This window comes from Chrysemys picta, chromosome 1 (genome assembly GCF_011386835.1).
Source record: "Chrysemys picta bellii isolate R12L10 chromosome 1, ASM1138683v2, whole genome shotgun sequence".
Taxonomy (NCBI): Eukaryota; Metazoa; Chordata; order Testudines; family Emydidae; genus Chrysemys; species Chrysemys picta.
The window spans coordinates 291,528,664-291,555,026 of NC_088791.1; the positions used below are offsets into that span (position 1 = coordinate 291,528,664).

Below are 26,363 nucleotides of genomic sequence, written 5' to 3' on the forward strand. Positions count from 1 at the left end.
AGCCAGACTCAAGAACAATAAAACGTGTCAAGTGGGCTCATTAAAGACAAGCAGACATACTGACGGCCTCGGGGGTTAGAAGCAAGCACCTTCTTTTGGAAACACCCTCTTTGCAGCATTGGGACAACACTCAAAAGAAAGCAGCACAAAGGACCAATGGACACAGACACAGAATTTAAATCTGGTATAGATTTGCATAAGAGGAAAGCTGCTATAAAAGTGAGGTGTCTTGCAGAGGACCCCGGGTCTCGTCTTGTCAACATGGGAGCATCGATCCGGATCGGCAGAAGCCCGGCTCCACCCCCTCCCCCATCTAACTCACCTGGCCAGTGAAGTTAAGGGGAGCAACTAATTGGTAACAACAAGACGGAATGGGTTTGTGTGTGTGTGTGAGTGTAAGTGTAATATATTATATGCATATAATACAGTGTTAATGAATACATGTATTACTAATAAATGTGGCGTTTTGCCTTATTCCCCCTGAAAAGATCCTGTGCAGTACTTTAAGTACAACAATATGAATTTCTTCAGAGCTCTTGGGTGTGTACAAGGAGGTTACTCACCCTGTGCAGTAACTGAGGTTCTTCGAAATGTGTGTCCCTGTGAGTGCTCCACTTCAGGTGTCGGTGCATCCCGGTACCGTTGATCGGAGATCTTTGGTAGCGGTGCCCAGTTGGGATGCGCGTGCACAGTTGGTGTCTCGCGGCGTCGTTGGAGTCTGTTTGGTGCACGCACGTTCCGACCTCCTCAGTTCCTTCTCCACCAGAAAGTCCATCTCGAAGAACCTCAGTTAATGCACAGGGTGAGTAACCTTCTCCTCTTCTTCTTCTTCTTCTTCGAGTGGTGTCCCTGTGGGTGCTTCACTTCAGATGAATGTAAAGCAGTACCCGCTATGGTTGGGGGGACTTTGGAGTTGCAGGTTTGGCAGTGGCAGACAATACTGTATGACCTACTATAGTGTCCGCTCTGGTGTCTTGTATGATGGCGTAGTGTTTGGCAAACATATGGTCCGACAACCATGTAGCGGCTTTGCATATGTCAATAATGGGTATGTTGTGTAGGAACACTATCTATGTTGACATAGCTTGAGTGGAATGAGTTCTGATGCCGTCAGGAGGTTCAATGTCATGGATCTGGTAGCAGGACCTAATATGAAATTAGTGTACAGGGGGTTGGCCATGAGTGCACTTATTTCCCCGCCCCGTCTAGCTGATGTGATGGCCACGAGGAATGCAGCCTTCCTGGATATATGGAGTAAGGAGGAGGTGGCTGTCTGTTCAAAGGGAGGTCTCCTGAGGCCTCTGAGGATGAGGTTCAAATTCTAGGTGGGTGGAGGAAGGGGGTGGACTTCAGGGTAGAGGTTTTGGAGTCCGGTAAGGAAGCATTTTGAAGTAGGGTCTGTGAAGCCAGAGGAGCCGTCCAGTTTCTTGTGGAAGGCATTGATTGCCATGAGATGAACTCTGACCTTTGTTTTTGAATTCTAAAATGTAGTCTAGGATATCGGGAAGGGGTGTGGTGCAGGGTATGAGGGTTTTCTGTAAGCACCACATCAAGAATCATTTCCATTTTTTGAAAGTAAGTATAGCGGGTGGAGTCGTGTCTAATGTGTAACAACACGTGTCTGACTTGCTCCGAACAGGCTAGTTCGTGCAATTGGAACCAAGGAGGAGCCAGGCCGTCAGATGAAGTTTCGCCAGTTGTGGATGGAAAATGCAACCGTCGCTCTGGGAGAGGAGGTCTGGTCTCATCAGGAGAGTTCTCGGAGGGCAGATCGATTTGCAAAGCAGGTAAGGATACCAGGTCTGTCTGGCCCATGCTGGGGCGATAAGTATGACCTTGGCCTTGTCGTCCCTGATATTGCAGAGAACTCTGTGTATTAGAGGAGGAATTGGAGGGAATGCATACATAAGTGTCCTGTTCCATGAGATTAGGAATGCATCTCCCAGGGAGCTGGTCCCGAGTTCCGCTCTGGAACAAAATAATTGGCATTTGCGGTTCCTTGCTATGGCAAATAGATCTATCGAAGGAGAGCCCTAAAGGGAGAATAGGTAGGATGCGATCATACGATTTAATTCCCATTTGTGTCTGTGTGAAAAGTCTCTGCTGAGGGTGTCAGTGATGTTCTGACATCTGGGCAGGTATGAGGCCGTGATGTCTACACAATGTCCTATGCATCAGTTCCAAAGTTTGATGGCTTCTTTGCACAGGGAGTGTGATCTTGCTCCCCCTTGTCTGTTGATGTAGAACATGCATGTAATGTTGTCCATGAGTACTCGAATAGATTTGTTTTGAATGAGCGGGAGGAAGTGAAGGCAGGCGTACCTGATTGCTCTGAGTTCTAGGAGGTTTATATGCAGATGGGCCTCCGGTGCAGACCACCTGCCTTGTGTTGTGTGGGTTGCAGGTGTGAACCCTACCCTATCAGGGAGGTGTCTGTGGTGAGCATGAGCGCGGGGGAATTTTGGCAAAAGGGAACTCCTGTGCATATATTCTCCCTTTCTGTCCACCAGTACAGTGAGATCAGCACGTTTGCGGGTGGAGTTACCATCAGGTGGAGGCCGTGCTTGGCAGGTTTGTATACTGAAATAGCCAGCCCTCTAAGCACCTCATGTGTAGTCTGGTGTGTTTCACCACAAATGTGGTAGCTTCCATGTGGTCCAGAAGTTGCAAGCACGTTCTGGCTTCGATCCTTGGACAGGTGGACATCGTGTGTATGAGATGTTTGATGGTGAGGAACCTGGCCTGCGGGAGGAAGGCTCTGGCAAGGGTCGTGTCCAGGTAAGCCCCAATGAACTCTATTTGCTGTGTAGGTATCACAGTGGACTTCTGAAAGTTTATTTGCAGTCCAAATCTTTGGAAAAAAGCAATGGTCGACTGTGTGGCTGTTTACATTTCTTCGCATGATCAGCCCTTGATGAGGCAGTTGTCCAGGTATGGGAAAAATATGATCCCTTGTTTGCGCAGGTGGGCTGCCACCACCGTGAGAGTCTTGGAAAACACTTGTAGTACGGTGGAGAAACTGAATGGGAGCACTCTGTATTGAAAGTGGTCATGTTCCAATGTGAACCATAGGAATTGTCTGTGTGCTGGGTGTATTGAGATATGGAAATATGCGTCTTGTAGGTCGAGGGCTGAGAACCAGTCCCCTCATTCCAGCGTCGGAATTATTGCGCCCAATGTGACTATTCTGAATTTTTGGGAGCAGACGAATTTGTTGAGTCATCACAGGTCTAGAATGGGTTGCCATCCTCTGCTTTTCTTCCGGGTCAAGAAATACTGGGAGTAAAATCCCTTCCCTCTGTGTTGTGTTGGAACTCGTTCCACTGCATCTAAGAGGAGTAGGTGAGTTACTTCTTCCTAAAGTAGGTGTTCGTGAGAGGGGTCCTTGAAGAGGGATGGGGAAGGGTAGGGGCCATTAAATAAAGGGGATGGAATAGCCTGACTGCACTATTTCCAGGACCCAGCGATCCTGTGTGATGTTTCACCAAGTGTGGTGGAAGCGTTGGAGGCAATGGCCAAAAGGGCAAGTAGGCGCTGGTGGTTAAGGAGTGGTCACTCAGACCCTCGACCAAGACTTCAAAATTGCAGTTTGTTGCCTGACGGGTGGGAAGTAGGTTGTTCCAACTGGGTTTTTCAACATCTGTTAGGCCTGCCACAGGACCTCCCAGTGTCATACTGCTTGCACTGTGAGCGGTTGTAATGCTGCGGGCAAGACCTCTGGTAAGTCTGGTATCTCTTTCTCTTGGAAGGAGGGCTGTAGAGATCCCTAGTGTTCAGAGGGTAGCCCTGGAATCTTTCATCATGTGAAGGACTTCATCGGTGTTCCCGGAAAAAAGTTTGTCTTTGCTGAACGGTAAATCCTCCACTTTCGTCTGCAGCTCTTTAGGGATGCGAGAGGAGGAGAGCCAGGAGACCCTACACATCACCACTGCAGTAGCTGTGGTGCGAGCTGCGGTGTCAGCCATGCCCAGAGATGCTTGAAGCACCGTTCTGAATACTAGCTGTCCCTCTACCAGGACCGATTTAATATCCACTCTTCGGTCCTCTGGGATGTGGGTAGCGTCGAGTTCCATCTTCAGCAGAGGATGGTTGAGAAGGAACTGAGGGGGTCAGAATGTGCAGGTGCCAAACAGACTCCAATGACGCCGCGAGACACCAAGTGCGCATGCGCGTCTCGACTAGGCATGGCTACCAAAGATCTCCGATCAACGGCGCCAGGATGCAACGACATCTGAAGTGGAGCACCCACAGGGACCCAATCGAAGAACAACATATAGTTCTGGTGACTTATTACTGTTTAATTTATCACTTTGTTCCAAATCTTCCTCTAATGACACCTGAATCTGGGACAGTTCCTCGGATTTGTCACCTAAAAAGAATGGTTCAGGTTTGGGACTCTCCCTCACATTCTCAGCTGTGAAGACCGATGCAAAGAATTCATTTAGTTTCTCCAGCAGCCCCACTGGTTGTTTAGCAGACTTCCTGCTTCTGATGTATTTAAAATTTGTTTTGCTATTACTTTTTGAATCTTTGGCTAGCTGTTCTTCAAATTCTTTTTTGGTCTTTCTAATTATATTTTTACACTTCATTTGCCAGAGTTTATGCTCTTTCTATTTTCCTCAGTAGGATTTAACATCCACTTTTTAAAGGATGCCTTTTTGCCTCTCACTGCTTCTTTTACTTTATTATTTAGCCACAGTGGCACTTCTTTGGTTCTCTTATTATGTTTTTTAATTTGGGGTGTACATTTAAGTTGAGCGTCTATCTATTATGGTGTCTTTAAAAAGTTTCCATGGCTTCTGTCTTTTCTTATATCTTCCAAAGTTCAATGGCTTTGTTCCATGAGGCAAGATGACCTCATTCTGTTCTTCCCTTTCTGTGGGTCGCCTATCCCCTAAATGTAAATGAGGTTTCCATTGTTTTGATTCCACCATGCTTTAATTTACACAGGAGACAGGTAAATGGCTGCCTTCTCTCAGCTATGGGAGAGAACATGTTTTTCCCTGTTTAGCCAAAGACTTTAAAGCATAATATCATTAAGTATCCATATTTCCACATATAATGTTAATGACATTTCAGAAAAGACTTCACTCTATATGCTTTAATAATACAGTAAAATTGTATACAGTCATTGTATAAGCCCGCACCGCTTCCCGCAGTCCCCATTGGCCTGGAGCAGCGAACCGCGGCCAGTGGGAGCTGCGATTGGCCGAACCTGTGGATATGGCAGGTAAACAAACGGCCTGACCCACCAGGGGGCTTACCCTGGCGGGCCGCGGGCCAAAGGTTGCCGATCTCTGGCTTATTACTTGAGGTTCAGCCCCCGTCTTTAGAGACCAGTACATCTTTTAAATTAATTCTTCTGATGGTTACCCACCCCCTCCAAAAAGTAAAGTTTATTGAAGCTGTGAGAAAGGCAACATAGAGTTTGGTGGTTAAAGAAGCTCTACACTCTTTCTTCCCCCACTTGTTAGCTTACTAGCTTTGTTTATCTAATATGTAAAAATGGACCTTTATTGCCTTTGCCTGAAGGCTGGGCTGGTTACAGAATCAAATATATGTTTCTTTGTCTAAAGCAGACAACTCCCCACTCCCCCCTGGTTTAAATACACTTTAATCATAATTCCAGTTTATATCCATTACTCGTTAATGCACATCACATACATACGTCATGCAAGAATATTAATGATCAGTGAGTTATTAGTTTTCAAATATAAATCAGAAGGCATATTTTGTACAAAGATTATTACAATAGTGCATGGGATGTGAATATAGGGGGGTGCTTAGGGTCACAAAATTACCTAACTATCCATCCCCACTAAGTTTAACCTTAAGGGCAGACAACAAGACGTTCCATCCAGTCACAGCTTCCAAAAGAGAGCGTAGGTAGTCTTGAGACACAGTTAAATCCTAGGCCATTCGGAGCTTTTGAAATTATAACCAACACCTTGATTTGTATGCCTCAGGAGCAGGGTGTGAACCAGTGCAACATAGAATTAAATATGCAATGCCAAAAGAAATTTAAAACAAATTTTGATTACTGGCGTATCTACTACTACTGACTGGTGACTTGATAGGAACTAGTTCTCATAAGCATTGCCATCATAAACTTCAGTCACCAATTGAAAAAATAAAAGGGCTGAATGTTTACACACACACACACACACACACACACACACACACGACCACACACACAGATAATTGTCTAACCTCTCCTCGGGTCTTGAAATCACTGAAATCAATAAGAGCTTTGCCACCTGAAACAGTTCAGGCCCTGATCTGGCGGGCCCACCTCACACAATACACTGAAGTCAATGAAAGAGAATTTGAAACAGTGGGCCCTCAACCACAATGTTCACAGTAAGCCTGAGCAGAGCACTAGTATTCAATCTAACGCAAAAACAAAAAGTTTGATTGCATCACTTGAACAAGAAAAATAGTAATAAGTAGTGAGGAAATAGACATTTAAAAGGAATATAAATCTAACTGGCAGGAAAAAAAAAAGTAGGAAGAAACAGTTAATTTGAGGGTCTGACTAAACCAGGGGTGGGCAAACTACAGCCCGCGGGCCGGATCCAGCCCCTCAGGGCTTTGTCACCCCTACGGTGCCACTGCCCCCGCGCCGCTCCCAGAAGCGGCCAGCACCACATCCCTGTGGCCCCGGGGGGGGGGGGGGGAAAGCACAGAGGGTTCCGTGAGCAGCCCTCGCCTCCAGGCACTGCCCCCCGCAGCTCCTATTGGCCGGGAATGGGGAACCGCGGCCAATGGGAGCTTCGCGGGAAGTACCAGGAAGCATGGCAGGGGCAGCACATGGAGCCCTCTGCCCTCCCTCCCCCAGGGGCCACAGGGACATGGTGCCAGCAGCTTCCGGGAGCAGCGGGGCTGGGGCTGGGGCTGGCAGGGTGCATGCTGCTGCCACCCTGGAGCTGCTCTAGGTAAGTGGTGCCAGGCCGGAGCCCGAACCCCTCCTGCACCCCAACTCCCTGCCCTGAGCCCCCTGCTGCATTTCGCACCCCTCCTGCACCCCAACCCCCCTGCCCTGAGCCCTCTCCTGAACCCCAACCCCCTGCCCTGAGCCCCCTCCTGCACACCAATCCCCTTCCCTGAGCTCCCTCATACACCCCACACCCCTCCTCTGCCCCAACCCCTTGCCCTGAGGCCCTTCCTGCACACCGCATCTCCTTGCACATCCCGCACTCCCTCCCGCACCCCAACCCCCAGCCCCAGCCCTGCAATTTCCCCACCCAGATGTGGCCCTTGGGCCAAAAAGTTTGCCCACCCCTGCACTAAACCCATTATGCAAAGTTTATTGCAACTTTTCCCTCTTAAACTGCAAACCAAGGGATTGGAAAAATAACTCAGTCGTTTACAGATCATTAATGAAAGCAGCTTTGCAAGACAGTACCTGCCCAGGAATATAATTTGTTTTGACAGTCAAGTATAATATCTATAGTGTTTTCATTATCATTCAACTTGAATAATGTGGATAATTTAAAGTTATCTTTTAGGGACTACTGCCTCTTGGATGGAGGCTATAGCAAAGGCTTAATTAATCCTCTACTTCCAAACTCAGACCTGTGTTGGGGAATTCTCTTACATTCTTCTTCACAATGTACACAATACACAAATACAATACCCAATACCAGGTTATTACATGTGGGGTTGCAAGCCGTTAGCCCCAACCCCCATACCATCCTTTGCCTCCAGCATTTAGAATAGTATTAAATATCTAAAAAATGTGTTTTTAATTTATAAGAGCATCACACTCAGAGGTTTGCTGTGTGAAAGGAGTCACCAAGGCAAAAGTTTGAGAACCACTGAATTAGATGCTTGCATTTCACACCCAGGCTACTGAAACGTGCTGAACGTGGTTTGTCCTTCTTAACACTTGTAGTTACACTGTGCTGGACACCAATCCAGCTGCTCCGGTTACTGACACTTGTCAGCAACAGATAGGTTATTGCTAGTTGGGGGGAAACAGCAATGAAGGATAATGCAGGGTCAGGAGGGAGCAGGGAGACACACACACACACACACACACACACACACACACACACGCTGACCCCAGGGCAGGACTGGGCAGGAATTCCCCCGCCCAGGTCAGTGTCCCTTGAAGCCCGGTATCTGCTGTAACTAACCAATCCAGTGGGGGAGGCTGTGGCCCTTTCCTCGGGCAAGCCCTGTCCCAGCACGACTCTGGGACGGGGCACCTGGTTGCGGGGATAAGCACAGAGCTACTATAGCCTATAAGGGCGGGTGGAGGCAGGAGGTAACCTCCCTACAGTGCCCCACGAGGGAAAGAGGTAAGGGGGGAGAAGCTCCTGCCCAGCGCCACTGAGCTCGCTAGTCCCAGCAGCTGGGGCATGAGGAATAGTTCGCAGCTCTGTCCTCCTGCAAGGAAGGGAAGAGTATGAAATCAACTCCCATGGTGAGCCCAGCCTCGCCCCTGCTCCACCGCCTTTCCTGCTGGGACTGCTGCAGGGGTCCCAAGAGCGCTTCCAACCCCCACAATCCTCCCTACTTAGCCAGAAAAGCCCCCCTCCCTGGGTCCCCACCCCCGGAAGCATTAATGGGCCAGGAAGGCACTACAGCTGGCAAGAGTGATCAGAGTTCGGAGCTGGTAACGCTGCTGAATTTTACGTAACATTCTCACGCAGTCAGACACAGTCATATTGCTGGGAAAGAAACTCCCTAATTCAGGGTCAAGAAGGAGCAGGATTCCCCCCCCCCTCCTGTCCCGCCCCACACGTCATACCCCAAAGATCCCTGTTTGATCATTGTGTCCCGAGGACTGGTGTTGCACAGAACACACGATCTGGTAAGACTGTTATCAAATTGCAAACACAGTCATTTATTCCAGGAGTAAAACTACATCCAACAAATCCAATATGAGATTTTTTTGGAGGGAACTCTGAGCTTTGTACTCTCTGCATTACAAACAAAACTCAAGTACTGTAGTAATTTCCACTGAGCCAAATAAACAGTTTGCACAGTAGCTAGTGTCTTGTGAATAGAGAAATAAGGTAGCTAACCTCTACTTAAATTCAATAATCTGCTCAGCATCATACTACTAATTCACTCAGTGCTTTGCCTTTAAGGCAGACAAGAGTGCTTGAAATACAATGAATGGTATTAACAGCTATGCTAGAACTTTTCCCATTCCATCAGTTAAATGGACTGCATGTTTTCGCTCAGTCTGGGGAGGCACTATCATAGCCTCACTGTAGCATTTATCACTTCTCATTAATATCTGAATGAGCAATAAATGTTTACATGAATGTTCACAAACAGTTTCACAAATACTAGTGCAGATGCATATTCACACATAAATATTAATTAAATATGGATTCACACAAACATTCACAGCCATTTTAAATGCTCTTTGTGAGTTTAGGAGTCAACCATTTAGGAAGGAAACCACTAGATGACCAATTACACAGTGTGAATAACTCATATAAATAGCAAGGACTTAAAGCAATAGTTAGAGCAAGTATCTGCAAGCAGTCCAAACTTAAAATATATTCACATACACGAATACTGTAGTCTTGAACGAACACATCTGTAAAAGTCACAATCTATTTGAGGATAATTCACTAAGGAAAAAAAGGGGCCAAATTCATCAAATAAAACTGCCGAGAACAGTTTGTGCCAATTTACTCTGAGTAACAACTACTCATGTCAAGTTTTACTGAGTTTTTTTTTTTTTTTTAAATATGCACATACATCCACTACAAACAGTTTGATGGCAGAAGGAAGAACAAACTCATTTCACTTGTAACCTAAAATATTTTAGCACAAGTCTTCAGTGTGGATGATTTAGCAATATTAGACCATGACTATGGAAACAAGGTTCAAAACCATGTTCTGATTGGTAGATTAGGCTTTTAAAGTGATGTTATTGGCATTCACCAAGTCCTGATGATACATGTCTGGGACCTCACCACTGAAAGAAGAAAAAGAAATAGGCACTACTCAGACCTTAATCTAAATTCCAGCAAGACATTCACCCCCTCTGTGCATCACAGACACACGCTGAAGGATTGCTTTGCATGACCGGTATACTCAATGTCTTCCTGTAAGATTTGAGCTACCTGTCCTGTTGCAAATTACCTTTTCTCTTAAAAGACCTACAGTTGTTTTTTCTGTCACTCTCTGAGCTATTCTTTTCTGGCATAATTCTATATACAAACTGTCCGAACTCAATGCATGCCTAGTCATTGGTATGGGCGCCCATCTCGGTGCCGACTGCAAAGCGGGTAGCAGTCCTGGTAGCAGTGCCGACGTCGGCACTGCTATAGAGCTCTCTGGCCCTGGACGGTGCTCATCCATCTGAGGCGACAGAGAGATCACCGTGAAAAGGACCCCTGGGATTGGTGGTATGCTGACGGTGTCCAAAAGGGCCACTGCGCTGGCCACGGCACGGGTGGGAAGGATTGTCCCATTTCCAACCTCTGAAGATGCAACTTCGCACGGTGCTGGCTCCTTCTAGATACACAGGACTCCGCCTCTGAGTCTGATGCTGAGGAGTCCAAGTGCACACACCATGGTGGCGCTGTGCCTGACAGTGCTGGGGTGAGGGCAAGCGGTGCCACATCATCGCTGGCTTACCCCTGGATGGCACTGGAGGTCTTTGCGGTGCTGGATGCTTCCTCTCGTGTTGGTCGGGAGAGTGCGGGCCCATTAGGGCTATGAGGCCTTGTGGTGTTTAGATGCTGCATGTGATTAGAACTGGGAGCACTGGCTGTTGGGAGTCTGAAAGGACAGGATACAGGAAGGAGGGGGGAGGAGTTGAGGAGGCTGAAAGAGTTACAGAGTGTGCAGCTACAGCTTGGAAAAGAGACTTCCACTGTAAATAAAGTTCTGTTAAAGTTTGTTAATACCTTGCCTGGTGGATACAACATTTTGGTGACGAGGATGGATCTTCTGCCTCTGAACCCACTTGCACCCTTTCTGCAAAGCCCAGGTGAGCCTCCAATTGCTTTTACTGCCTGGATCCGTATGTTTGAGACTTATCTGCTTGCAATCAGTGCTACAGAGATTTCTGAAGTAAGAAAGCGTGCTCTGCTAATCCACTGCCTTGGAGCAGAAGGGCAGCATATATTTTACACTTTTCCTCTTGCAGATGATAAATATGAGACTGCACTCACTGCATTAAAGAACTTTTTTGTGCCAAAAGTGAATGTAGTAGCTAATTGCTACAGATTTCGCCAGCGTGAGCAGAAACCAGAGGAGACTATAATGCAGTATATGGCTTCCCTGAGGAGTCTGATTGTAACTTGTGACTTTGGGAATATGGCAGATGAGATGATTAGAGACCAGCTCATTGAGAAAACAACAATGCTTCAGGTAAGAGAACGCTTACTTCTAGAACCACAACTTACACTAGAAAAAGCAATAACCATTGCTACTCAGATTGAGTCAGCTACAGCTGAAGCTAAAATAAAGAGCCAAGGTACAAGAGGCCCAGTCCAGGCTGTGACTCCTTTGCAGAAAAGTCCACTATCACTGCAAACAATTGCAAAAGGAAAACTAATGAAAAGCCACTGAATCAGCGAATGCAAAATACAGTAAAAGCAGCTTTCGCTGTGGATCCCCACAACGTCTTGCAAGCTACACAGGATGTCCAGCAAAAGTAGCTCAGTGCAATCATTCCAAAAAGATTGGGCATTTTGCTAAAGTATGTCGCAGTAGCCAGTTCAATCAACAGGTGCATGCAGTTACAATACCAGATGTTACTGTGTTGAGTGTAGACAAAATCACTACTGCACATATTCCAGAACAGATAAAGTGCACTGTAAATGTTTCTGCCATACCCTCAGGCAAATCACACTCTATTCAGCTAATGCTGGACACTGGCTCAGCAGTATCTATACTACCTGATTCCATCTATTTGCATTACTTTAAAGATGTGCCTCTTACTGAACCCAAACTTCACTTGGTATGCTATTTGAAAAACTATATTCCAGTACATGGCTGCCTGCCAGCAATAGTTACTTTTGGTGCTTTCTGTGTAACTTCGGAATTCTACATTGTTCACAAAGGCACTCCTATTCTTGGCAGAGATTTATTAGCTGCTTTAAATCTCAGGGTAGTTAATGGACGAATTGATCTTCCGCAGCAAAGCACTCTTGCGGTACACACACCAGTTTCAGCTGGGACCCAACTCCAGGTTGAGGAGAAACTTGGCTGTGCTTATGGGTTTCTGCATAAAGTTAAAATGCGGAATAATGTGTTGCCAGTACGACAGAAATTACGGCGCTCACCATTTTCAGTCAAGAAAGCTGTTTCAGAGGAACTTAGAAAACTTGTTCAAAAGGACATTATTGAAGAGATTAACTCCTTAGAATGGGTTTCACCTATAGTAGTGACGCAGAAGAAGGGTGGAGACATTCGCCTTTGTGTGGACTTAAGGGAGCCAAATAAAGCTATTGTGATTGACAGCCATCCTCTTCCTCACATAGAGGAAGTATTTGCAGAACTCCGTGGAGCAAAGATGTTTTCTACTCTTGATTTCCAGAGCGCATACCACCAGGTTATGTTGCATGAAGATAGCAGAGACCTCACAGTATTTATTACACATGAGGGACTATTTCATTTTAAACGTGTTCCATACAGTCTCGCATCAGCCCCAAGTGCCTTTCAAAAAATGATGTCATTGATTCTGAAGAATCAACATGGAGTTCAGTGCTATTTGGATGATATTATTCTGTTTGGAAATACTGCTGAGGAGCAAGACAATAACCTGCAGTCTGTACTAAACTGCATCAGCAAAGAAGGCCTCAAGCTCAATAGGTCCAAATGCAAATTTAGACAAACTGAACTCTCCTTTCTGGGGCATAAAATTTCACAGGCTGGACTAAAACCTGATCCAGATCATATCCTGGCAATTTCAAATGCTCCTCCTCCGACAGATTTGCAAACCTTATGTTCCTTCTTGGGTCTTACCTCCTGGAATGCAAAATTCATTCCCAATTATGCTTCTGTCATTGAACCGTTACGAGAATTACTACGGAGAAGTTCAACCTTAGTGTGGACAACGGATGCACAAGTTAGTTTCGAAAGGGTGAAAGAGTTGATTGTACATAGTCCAGTACTTGCATTATTCAGTCCCGCATTGCCCACAATTGTAACTACTGATGCTTCTGATTATGGACTTGGGACTGTCCTCACACAACTTCATGAGGACAACACAGAGAGGACTGTTGCATTTGCTTCAAGGACACTAAGTAATGCTGAGAGAAAATATTCTACAGTTGAAAAAGAAGCACTTGCTTGTGTCTGGGCTACTGAAAAATGGAGAACTTACCTGTGGGGCCGCACGTTCAAGTTACGCACAGACCAAAGCCCTTTGACAACGTTGCTCACCACGAAAGTACTGGGAAGAGCAGGATATCATATTGCTAGATGGTCTGCAAGACTACTTTCTTTCAGTTATGAACTGGAATATAAGCCTGGAAACAAAAACGTGGTAGCTGATTGCCTTTCTCGCCTGCCTTTGCCTTCACCAGATGGTCCACCGGAGGATGAGGATGTAGTAGTTGCGCTTATTACAAGCGCTCTTACTGCAGTTACAAGAGAACAATTTCAAGCTGCTTGTTCAGCGTGTCCAATTCAACAAAAATTACGGGAATTTCTGACAAAGAGATGGCCCAGTAATCCCCAAAACCTTGGCTCAGTTTTGCTGCCTTATTTTAGAGTTCGGGATGAACTTTCTTTGCTCGATGGCTGTGTGCTACGAGGTACACACCGGCTACTTGTGCCAGAAGAATTACACTCAAAACTCATACACCTGGCACACGATACTCATCGAGGAATTGTCAGAACCAAACAACGACTACGGGATCTGTTTTGGTGGCCAGGGATGGACTCTCAAACTGAAGCACTCATAAAATCCTGTGTCACTTGCCAAATGCATGATAAGACAGCAGTGACATGTACCCCTCCATTACAGCCTGTTCCTCTTCCAGAATCTGCCTGGGAAAAAGTGGCAATTGACATTGTAGGATCCTTTGATATTGCTCCACTTGACTGTCGTTATGCCATCACTTTAATAGACTATTTCAGCAAATGGCCTGAGGTAGCGTTTATATCGCAAATTACTTCTGCTACAGTAATTAAGTTCCTCTCTTCAGTTTTTAGCTGGGAAGGTAACCCCAAAGAACTGGTTTCAAATAATGGTAGTCAATTTACTTCCCTGGAGTTTGAAACTTTTCTAGCAGAGAGGAACATTTTACACAGGAGGTCATCCCTATATTACCCTCAAGCCAATGGGGAAATCGAACGGTTTAACGGAAGTTTGAAAGAGAGTTTGCAAACAGCTAAACTGGAAGGGCGATTGTGGATACCCTTCACTACTGATTTCTTGCAAGCATACCGGGCTACATGACATGCCACAACGCAAAGATCACCCGCAGAGTTACTTCATGGGAAACAGATGACTACTAAACTGAACATTGCTGGATTGTTAAAGGCACGACCTGATGCCCCAAACAAGGATGATGTGAGAAAGACAGTTGAACAGAACCAAGCAAAGTCTAAGGCCTTCATAGACAAACGGCAGGGTGCTAAGGAACCAAAGTTTGAGTGTGGTTCCTTTGTTAGAATACGAAAACCTGGAATCTTACGCAAAGGGGACCATAAATTCACAGCTCTTCTTAAAATCATAGAGAAGAAGGGACCTTACACCTATCGACTTTCTGATAGGCGGGTATGGAATGCTTCTTATCTTGCACCTGTCTATGCACCAAGAGGAGATTATGCCAACACCCAGTCTGCATTGGATGACTTCACTGTAGAACCAACACAACAAGACATTGCACTGGAACCGGGGCTTGAGAGACGGCCTGTCAGACTCAGACGACCACCTGCCTGGACTAAAGACTATGTTATGTAGTATCTACAGTGTTTTCAGTGTAATATTCCTGCCAACAGTATAGTGTCTTGTTTCATATTTGTTCCTGAGGTTAGAACAACAATGTTTATTTTAATTTGGAAAGTTTCTTAAGAGGGGAGGGAATGTGGTGTTTAGATGCTGCATGTGATTATTAGAACTGGGAGCACTGGCTGTTGGGAGTCTGAAAGGACAGGATACAGGAAGGAGGGGGGAGGAGTTGAGGAGGCTGAGAGAATTACAGAGTGTGCAGCTACAGCTTGGAAAAGAGACTTCCACTCTAAATAAAGTTCTGTTAAAGTTTGTTAATACCTTGCCTGGTGGATACAACAGGCCTCTGCCTGCCTCAAAGGTCTCTGGAGTGGCGGGGAGATCTAAGTCCTCCACTTGACCCTCATCCACTGGCGCGGGACTCTACGGGCCTGGAGTCAATCATATTGCCTCAGGCATGGATGAGACGGATTGGCCCGGCATGGTTGTGCTCCGCTAGCAGGCTCATGCTCAGTTATTTGAGCAGGTGAGCGCCCTCTGTCCGTCTTCCTGTGCGAGGCAGCAATGACTGCGAGCGGTGCCGGGTTTCTGCACATCAGGAAGTCTTCGGTGCCGGGGAGTGATGGTGCCGAGGTGATCCCCGAGTCCATCCTCGGTGCTGCAACATCCCTGATTGAAGCCGGTGCACTACACACTGATGCTGAAGTACCAGTGGCAGGTCCATGAGACTCAACTCCAACTGCAGCTGCAGCTGCGGGGCCTGTGGTCCTTTTCCTTCTTAGTGCGGGGGTGGAATCCTCTGCAGATCTTGCCCTTATCAGTCTGGTGGGATTTCCCCAGGTACTTTAAGCTGGACCTGTGCGGGTCGCCCTTTGGCATCGGCTTTTGGCAGACCCCACATGGCTTAAACCTTTGGAACCGAGGCATGCCCTGACCCCAGGCAGGAGAAGGGAACGGAGAAGAGAACCCCGGCTAACAAGGGGATGAGGTTCAAACTCTACACTATGCTCTACTAAAAACTATCAACTAACTGTTGAAACTATTTTCAGGTAGGAACAATGAGTACGCTAGGGGATCGTTCGAAAACAAGAGCAAAGAGAACACTTCAATGACTGTCACTGGCAGTAAGAAGGAACTGGAGATGCAGTGGGTCGGTAGGGCCCTATATGCGGGGCAACTCCAGGGAGCACCTGAACCGACCCGACGGTACCTCTAGGGGAAAAACCTTCTGGTGACTGTGCATGCGGCGCACACACACCTACTTGGAATTGATCTGAGCAAGCACTCGAAGAAGAAGAAGAAGAAGTGTTCTTAACTTGGGTTAAAATGGCAGTCAAGACACAGCAACTCAGCTCAACAGCTCAAATTCAAGCCTAAAGGGCAGCCTGAGCTAGAACCGGAGCTACTAAACTGAGTTAAAAGTTTAGTTACCATGTCTTCATTGCCGCTTTTCCAGGATTAGCTAATCTGAGTTACAAACGCAGCTTTTTTTGCAGCGTAGGCATACCTTAAGGGTGGTATCTGTGTTGTCTTCTCTACTGTACAGCATTAATGGCACTCAATAATAAAGTATTCTAGTTTAAGAAAATATTTTCTACTTGCTCCATCTCATGTTTTCTTGATGCATTTTGGGGAACCAGAGTTACAGTATTAAGTGGTGGAGGAGGGGGGCAGGGAGCTTTGCTGCTTATTTTTCCAACAGCACCATAACTTTGCCACATTGGGTACATCCCATGCTCTCTGTTGTTGTTTTTCCTGGTAAAATGTGTAGCATTCATCTGTAAAATGCAAACCATAAGACACACAACAATGTGTAACAATGTCGGGTTACCCTTGTTGCTAGAACCTTAAATTTTTGAATTTCCTGACTGGCTAACATGGCTCGCTGCAATTTTAAAATTAGATATAAACAACTTTTTGCAATTCATATGTTTCAAATAAAATAAAAAACAGTGTCATTTTTAGAATACTTTCACTGGAGTTTGAAACCACATTTCTGGGGCTTGTATTTGTACTATTGTTCATTTAACGCAGGACAAATAAACTTTAATCAACCTTTAATATCAGAAAGTAAAAGACACTGAATATTATTGCTAAATTGCAACTCAAAAGTGCTTTCTTGTCAGTAATGTGGCAAATAGAACTGATCAAAAAACATTTCAGCAGAAATTCAAACAATGAAATGTTTTGGTTCTGGTTAGAAAGTCCAAAATTCTCCACAGAAAGCAAACACGTTTTCCTTAAGTTGAAAACCCATTTTTTTGTTGAAATACTATTTAGATAGAAAACTGTTTACTTCATAACAAGGAACATAGTATAATCCTATACATTTCTTCCTTACTTGGTCTCGGCAGAACTTTGGTTGATTTTGCTCTTTGTCATGAAAACGTTTGTCACCGTAAGCCTCTGTCATACTGTACAGAAATATTTCTCTAACAAACCTGTAAGGGTGATGTCATCATCTTCTATTATTTGCTCTTCTGCAACATCCAGGGAACTCTCAGTAATCATGTCACTGGATTCATCAACGCAAGCTAAGCCAGAATAATTGTGTAGGAGGTCTGCACTAGGAATATGTTCCACAATGACAGCAGGGAAAATGGATGGATCACCAAGCTATGAAAAAGGAGTATTAAAAGAAAACTATTTAGATTATTTCAGAACTAAATGTTTGTCTATCTGGAATATTTCAATCTTATCACATCTATAAAGTGGTACTAATACATTAGGTTGTCAGGAACAAAGTTCAATCAACCAGCAATCCTTTAACATGCAAATTGGCACAGCTGCAGAAGGTGGTCATATAACAGCAAAATAATCATTAGAATTTCTAAAAGGATTACTTTGTACTGAGCAAGCATATTTATTACAGAAATAATTGAGAAACAATTAATGTATATCCCCATGATAACATTTTTACAGAGTCACTTTTCAGAGTAAAACTGTACTTCAAAAAATGGACTGGGCAGAGGATTAGAAAACACATTGTAGGGGATAACTGCACTGGCTGGAGGAGTAGAAGGGAGGGAGATGTTTTCCAATTAATTCCTATGGTTCTATTAATTGGAAACTTCTCTGTCCCTCCCTCTCCACTGCAGTATCTACTCTCTGTCATCACCCTACCCTCTAAATTTCTATCTTGTGTCAGATGTAAAAGAAATGAAGCAGCTGGAGAATCAGAAACATCTCAAGCCAAGCAACAATAATTAGAAGATGAACATTCTTTCAAAAGGCAGTCCCCCAACAGGAAGAGGTTTTCAGAAAGTGAATGTTACAACAGAGAAAAGTTTTCTAAAGCTAATCTTCTAAAAGGTCATCTACAGGAAGAGATTCACTAGCTGATGTTAGCACAGTTTGTTACAATTACTCCAAGATTTCTTTCAGCAATCTTCATACTACAAAAACATAGAACACTATTAATTTGACAAATTTAAAGATAGGTTATGTGAGTGGGTCCTTCTGTAAACAAAACAGTGTGGATGGACTTAGGGCTAACATATACTTCAGAAGAGTACAATATAGATTTGTACCTAGTTCAAGCCATTTTTTTAACCATTCAAGAAAAAATCTTATGATTGTGATCATAATCTGATCACTGTATACAGTTCAAGTTCAAGAAAAAAAATATATATTCCAAGCCAATGGTTCAATATAAATGATGGCTATAAGGTCAAGTATCTCTCAGCAAAAATCCAGGAAGGGAATTATTGGTAGCACCAGGTGCCATTAAAAGTTTTGATAGGCAGGAATTAGTATTTTAAGTCATTCAGTAGTTTTTAAAAATATGTTCCAACAACAATTGTTGTTAATGGGTAATAAGACTCAAATTAAACAAAATCCCTAATATATTTCAGTGGGCTTCTACTATTAAGAGTTTAGTAGCCACAAAAGCCAATTATGAAAGTTCAGCAAGTAAGTTCCTCAAAATACAGGAATCAAAATAAAATAACATCTACAAGAGCAATAAAATGGTCAAAAAGCAGACCTAGCTAAGGTCCCTCAAGCAGTTCTGCAAAAATTAGGAAGTGAACAGGTTAGAGCTGAGGAGAGGCCTGTCTGAACAAGAGTGACTCCAACAGAGAAAGGGCACAAAGTCATAGCATCAGAAAAGATGACTGCTGCTAAGCAGTTCAGTAGAATAATGAGCTTCACTAAGACTTATTACTGAACCCCAAAGAAGTGCTCTCATGTGAGTCAACAGAATCAATCTGTGTTATTAATATTATATCAAAATGGCTCACAAAACTATTATCCCATTTAAGAACCAAGCCAGCTAATTTTCTTAATGGCACAAGACTAGATAGAAACTAACCAGTAATCTACCCTGCAGTTTCCCAAACTTTGGCCCATAGACCACTGTTGGTCTTCAGAGATCTGGCTGGTCACATGGTTTTGGGTCTATTTGTTTCCATAATAGATATGAGGGGAGTTGAAATGAAAAGCAAAAAAGGCACAGGGACCAAATAACATATTAAAAAGAGGTAAAGTCAAATTCTTTCTGTATGTTTGAAATTGCTTTATTTGCCCCAGGGTGTTATGTGATCATGAATTGGACAGTAAATGGTCTCCAAGAGACAACTGCACTATTGAGATGTGGTCCAGGATATGAAAAAGTTTGAGATTCCCCAATATAACCAATACCAAGACATAAACGTATTGTGAAAACATGGGGGGGAATGTTAAGAGAGTATTAAGGTTGAAAAGTCAAGCACTCAAAAAATTTAAAATGCCAGAATTAAGGTTGCCTGACACAAAGGCATCCCCCTCCCACATTTCAAGCCTGTTATCCAAGGCATGAGATATCAGAGGTTTTTAAAGCAAAGGCCATGAAAACTTTTTAACATAAGCAAACCAACTTATTTTCCCCTCACCTCATTCTTGGAAATGGCTGATTCATTTGGCTGAAATTGAAAAATGAGCCTGAGGCGGACACCTAGCATGGAAAATTTAAGCCCAAAAATTTAAAGTCTGGGAAAGTTTTAAATTAACTTGGCAGAATTCAATTTTTTTTAAATAATTTTGATGGATAATATCAATGTTTATTTTTAAGCATTTTTCCCTATATTTATCTATTTAAATTTTCAAAATTGCAGGAAATTATGCTGGGAATCAAAAAATAGGGGATCAGCTAATTATTTAATGACAGTAGACATTGAGATTAAAAAAGTTAAACTTTTATAGCCTCTAAAAACACAAATTGTCAATATCACATGTCAAAATATACAAAGTAAATATCCTTAAACCAAGCAGGTTCTCAAGCAGCACTTTTCTTACTTTGCCTATCCGTAAATGTTAATTATTATCAATGGAAATATTTTTTCATCGATTTGTGTGTGTAAAGTGAAATCAACATTTACCAACAAAAATCTAATCCTTCCAAGCCTAGCTATAAGCTACTGAAAACAGGACTTTGTAGTGAGAAGTGTGGCGCAACTTTGATAACAGACAAACTCTCTACCAGCCCCACCTATAATATATATATTGTGCAATATACCACATCCTCTCATATCATTTACTAATTCTGAACATTTTAATGGTTAAACATAAACCCTTCCTAAATTATCAGGATTTGAAGGTCATGCCATGTTTACACAGGAAAAATATTTTCTCTAGATTTGAACAGAAGTCTTGGATTTCAGTTTTGAAAAGTAATGAATTATGAAGTCCCACCTACATTCAAGGGAAACTATGTTAGCCAGAATAGTTTCCAAACATTCTTCCCAGAGTAGAGCTTATATGTTTTCAACATTGCTTAGTAGGGCTTATGAATGGTGGGACCCCCAACCCAAACAAGGCAGAAGCTCAAGATGCTGGAATGGGAAGGGCAAGAGGGTGAGGAGGAAATGAAGCCTTAAACAGTCTCCTCTTCCAATTCTGTTAGAAACAGATTGTTTGATAGTGAAGTGTTCCTTCCCATATGGTTCTGCTGTTGCACTAGTTTGGTAGCTGAAAATGTTGCTTACTTTATTTGTCCATAAGGCCAGCCCTTCTCATTAGCATCTTTCTCTATAAAAATGGTTCTGGCTCAACATGCTCTCTCTCTAATGACCTAAATTTGTGCCACTACCTTAGCCTCCTCACAAGCAGAAACTAAGGCACTGGTTCTCAAACTTTTGTATTGGTGACCCCTTTCATACAGTAAGCCTGTGAGTTTAACTCCCCTTATAAATTAAATTACCAGTACTTTTAAAATATTTAACTCTATTATAAATGCTGGAGGAGAAGTGGGGTTAGGGGTGGAGGCTGACACCTCGTGACCCCCCACGTAATAACCTCACAACCCCCTGAGGGGTCACTACCCCCAGTTTGAGAACCCCTGAACTAAAGAAAGCAAGTGAACTATATTGTTGTTATTCTTCAAGGGAGTAGGTTTTAAACAATTGCTTTGTTTCAGAAGAATAAATCCAAAGAAACGCTTTTTACTAAAAATAAGGAAGAGTATTTACAATTTAGAAACAATTTTTGTGTAAATGAAATTCTTGTCCAGAGCTTTCTAATGTCCCATCTACACTGCACAGTAGAAGTTATAGTGCTATGGAACCTGGCCACAATAGGTCAGTCATCTGTTCATTTTTAAAATATCTTCAGTCTTGCACTATCAACAGGACTGAACCATATTTTGATAGTGTTACTGAACTGTACTGCACCCTTGAATTTTAGCAGTCTGTAGGATTGCTCAGGAACATGGTTTAGCACAACCTACAATTGTGTTCTGACCATGCCTGGGGACTACTGTCCCGAATACACCCACCATGGTACACCTCTACCTCGATATAACACTGTCCTCGGGAGCCAAAAAAACTTACCGTGTTATAGGTGAAACCGCGTTATATCGAACTTGCTTTGATCCACCGGAGTGCGCAGCCCCGCCCCCCCGGAGCACTGCTTTACTGCGTTATATCCGAATTCGTGTTATATTGGGTCGCGTTATCTCGGGGTAGAGGTGTAGTTGTAACTAAATATCCCCAACAACTCTCTCACCTATAGAAGCTGGTCTAATAAAAGATATTACCTCACCCACCTCTCTCAAATATCCTGGGATCATTATGGTTACAACTACACTGCATATCCCAACATACTAATTTATACAGCGCCAAAAGACAGTATTAGAATAATTCTTAGTTTTGCCCTATGCTTAAATCACTATTTGAGGAACTTAGTGACACACACTGTTCAGGAAGGAAAAGGTGAACATAATGAAAAAAGTAAGCTGGAGGATATAGAAAATTATTAGTAATAGCCATGCTGTCATATGGTAAGTGAAGTTGATTCAAATAAATTATAGTCTTAGAAGAGTAGGAGTAAAAATCAGCAACACTTTTAGTGGCATTTAAAAAAAACACGACTACCACTTTTTGGGTTTGCATACTGATAAGATGCAAAGTAAAGGTTTTCTTTCCTGCAATATTAAGAATAGGAAGCCTACAGCAAATATTCTGTAATTACTCACAGAAAATATATGTACACTTGTAGGCTTTAGTGAAAAATGAAACTTTGTAAAAGGAGTTTTTTGTTATTGCCAAAATTACTTTTTTACATTGACTGCAGTTGCAAATTTCATCAATAAAATTTCATCCACTCTCTCCCCCCACATGAAGTTCTATTGAAATATACGGATATGAAAGTGACAAGAGAAAGAGGCAATTTCATCTCAGATTTTCCATATCCTTCTCAATAATATAACTGGAGGAAAAGTACTTGGATCCCAATAGAATAGAAGATTGAAACTACTAGTAGTTGTGTTATTTTAAGTCACAGGAGCAACTTTGTACAAATTATAAATAGCAGAAGAAGTCTGATAGAATTACCAGTCAGAGATGCTCTCCTTCCTTGATGGAGACTGCCTGTGAAATCAGAAGAGTCAGCTTCTGACAAGGTGTCCACCACACCTAGGCATATGAGAGATTAACAGGTCTCACAGCAGCTTCTGGGGAGCAGATAAATGTGGTGTGTTCCCCATCGAACTGGAAGCCCATGAAGGGAGACCTGAACCATGTCTTCCTAGGAGCTTTCTGAATAAAGGAGTCCTCCTCATACAGAAACTGACTTCAGTTCCATCAGCCCTGCCAAAAACAATCCAGCCTTCCAAATTGACCCACAGCCAGATTATCAATCCCAGGAAAGTGGGAAGGGACTGAGAATCTGGCTGAAAGATACTCTGCATGGAGATAGAGAGTAAAACTTACTGCCCGATCCAGAGGCCCTATGACACTGGAGTTGAGAGGGGACAGAGGAAGCGGCTATATGCAAAGTAAAGGAGACTACTGAAGGTGGATTGGAATTGGGTCAAAAGGTGGAGAAAATCAGTCCCCACTAACTTGACTGCACTGTTATGTGAATCTGTGCCGTGGCATCTCAAAACAATTGACAGGCCACCTGACAGGCAATGAGACTGCACTTTCTGAGGTCTCCCTCTCTCTTGGAGACTGCCAAAATGCAACTGTTTCAAGCCTGGAACTTCCTAACCAACTGCAAGGCAGTGAATGAATGGGAGGGAGGGAGAGAGAAAGAGAGAGGTCATAGAGTAAGACCAGAAGGGACCAACATGTCATCTAGTATGTCTTCCTGTATGGCACAGGCATCACCACCACCCAACAACCAAAATTAGACTGAAGCCCCTGGGAGAACAGACTATTATGTGCCACAGGCAGGAACTATGGTAGGGAGCATATCTGCCAGAATTGGAGCCTCTACAACGGGGGTGGGCAAACTACTGCCAGGGGGCCACATCTGCCCCTCCAGATGTTTTAATCTGGCCCTCGAGCTCACGCCAGGGAGCGGGGTCGGGGGCTTGCCCTGCTCTGCCCGGCTCCTGGAAGCAGTGGCATGTCCCCCCTTGGCTCCTAAGCATAGGGGCAGCCAGGGGGCTCCGCACACTGCCCCAAGCGCTGCCCCCGCAGCTCCCATTGGCCAGGAACCACGGCCAATGGGAGCTGCAGGGGCAGCGTCTGCAGACAGGGCAGTGTGCAGAGCTGCCTGGCTGCGCCTCCGTGTAGGAGCTGGATGGGGGACATGCTGCTGCTTCTGCGAGCTGCTTGAGGTAAGTGCTGCCCAGAGCCAGCACCCCTGACCCCCTCCTGCGCCCCAACCCCCTGCCTCAGCCCTGATTCCCCTCCTGCCCTCGAACTCCTTAGTCCCAGCCCAGAGCATCCTCCTGCACCCCTAATCTCTCATCCCCAGCCCAGAGCCCGCACCCCCAGCTGGAGCCCTCATCTCCTCCCGCACCCCAACCCCCAATTTTGTGAGCATTCATGGCCCACCATACAATTTCCATACCCAGATGTGGCCCTCGGTCTAAAAAGTTTGCCCACCCCTGCTCTAGAAGGTGCAGCCTAGTTTCAGTCTGATGGTACTCCATGCAGAAACAGAATCATCCCTATTTAAGCAGGATCTGTTCTGTGTAGCAACAGAGTCCGTAATCCTATTAGTAGAGTAAGCACAAGCTAAGCCACCCCATTCTCAAGCCTGTGAAGAAGTTTTTATGCTATTTGTGCATGGTCACACTTGCACACTCCAAAAAGGACCATTGAGAAAGCAAAACAAAACAAAACAAAAAAAGAGCATTTCCTAAACAGAAATGGACAAAGCTGGTAAGGAAATAAATCCTATTTCCTGTTCATGTGGAGTCATTTGTTCAAATCCCACCTCTAGCACCATCGGACACTGGCTGAGCTGGGTTACATTTGCAAATAAATGACTCATAAGTTGATTTTAAGTGTTGAAGTAAGACAATAACAAAAGACATAAAATAAGAATGAGTTATAACTTCCCAAAAGTACTGAAAACAGCCAGAATCTAGACACTCTAGACACGTCATGCGTCTGACGAAGTGGGTATTCACCCATGAAAGCTTATGCTCCAATACATCTGTTAGTCTTAAAGGTGCCACAGGACTCTCTGTTGCTTTTTACAGATCCAGACTAACATGGCTACCCCTCTGATACTTAAGAATCTAGACACTGAAACTTTCTCTGAAACAGTCTCCCTCTCTACATTCCAGACAGAAAATGGACCCTAAACTAAGTGTTAAGAGCTTTTAAAACAGGAAAATTCCTTATATTGTTTCAATCCCTAAATTCTAATATTCAAAAACACAGCAAAAATAATTTTTAAAAAATTAAATTGGGTGACACCAATACTCAAAGCTCAGCTAGAAAAAAAAAATCTTTGTTAGACTAATCAAAATATTTTCAGGGCTACAACTTTCTAATTGCCAGCCCTGGACATATAAACAGAAATATCAATTTTATCCATCACAGAAATCAAAACCCTTAGCAATTCTGTATATAATTAACTACCTCCCTGGTCTTACCACATGATCCCTCTGGTTTATACATTCTAATACAGCATTTTTTCTGGTAACAATATAATATGACACGTCCATATTCAATTTCCACTTTAGCCACTCAGATCTTTTTCTGTAGAAGAGTGTCCCTTTTCATAAGATTCATTCTCATAAATCAGCCATCTCTAGATTTATCCACATCTCTTGCAATTGAGCTAAAATCTCCCAGGTTTGGAAGGAACTTGCAGTAAAGTATTCTCAATGAGCGATCGTTGGCATTATAGAGTTCACTTTTTCCCATTAGTCTGTCATAGCCTTAATTGGGTCACAAATGCCACAAGACTGTTTTCCTAGGCTTTTTCTAGCATAGGATTTATTGGGCTTCCAAAGTGAATGCCAGGGAGGCATTTGTTCTGAGGTTGAAGAACTCTTAAGGGAGGTTTATATTGCCCTCTTGAAATATTTGATCATGTTCTTTATATGTTATGCCTATTTCCATTTGTCTACATCAAAACATATTTAAACAGAGCAAAAACATGCCAGATTCATTTCTTCTCTAGGAAGCTGGAATGAAGCATCCTTTCCTTCCTCAGCATTCTCCTCTGCCATTGGCTGGGAAAGTGAGAACAACAATAAATAATGCTAATAAACAAGGCTTGCTTTCCACTAAGTTTTTGGAATTGCAATATTTGAATCCCTGGGCTGTCACGAACTCTGGAAAAATATAGGGAAGGAAGTTACATTGCCAGAACTTCCACCCAAAATTGAGTAAGCAGTTCAAACTCAAGTTTCATTGGAAGCATGTGACAGTAAGTGACAGCAGATGTTAGCCAATCAAAGCCCTTTAGGTAGGTCATGTTAAAAAAAAAAAAAAAGCCATAAACATGATTACAAAACTGGGATAGGTGCTTTTCACACAGAACTTTTAAAAGATATTATGGCCTGGATAGACAGTAACTGTGTTTAGCAGCATTTTGAAAACTGCCTCCCTGTAATAATGCCTTGCTAACAAATACAAATCTTACCTTTAACAGGCATTTGAAATCTCTTAAGAGCAGTTGCCCTCTTCCCTCCATAAGTATGATTATTATAATTTGCATTTAAGGAATCCTTCAAGGCAGATTTTACATCATTTAGACACAGGGCTTGGCTTAGATAACTAATTGAGAGAGTGGTTTGAAGGGGATGGAGGGTTTT

At 43.7% G+C, this 26,363-nt stretch overlaps 1 protein-coding gene across 7 annotated transcripts in view; it reads right to left on the minus strand.

Moving 5' to 3' along the window:
• ELF1 (E74 like ETS transcription factor 1) overlaps positions 1-26,363 on the minus strand; it is a 140,388-nt gene that overhangs the window by 27,304 nt on the left and 86,721 nt on the right. For 6 of the 7 annotated variants that reach the window (XM_005301471.4, XM_005301472.4, XM_042842680.2 and 3 more), the window contains exon 3: positions 17,323-17,497. In XM_005301471.4, coding sequence (XP_005301528.2) covers positions 17,323-17,497 — 175 coding nt within the window. Of the gene's footprint in view, positions 1-17,322; positions 17,498-22,689; positions 22,771-26,363 lie in introns of all 7 variants that reach the window. The other variant, XM_065581164.1, reaches the window with a different exon arrangement.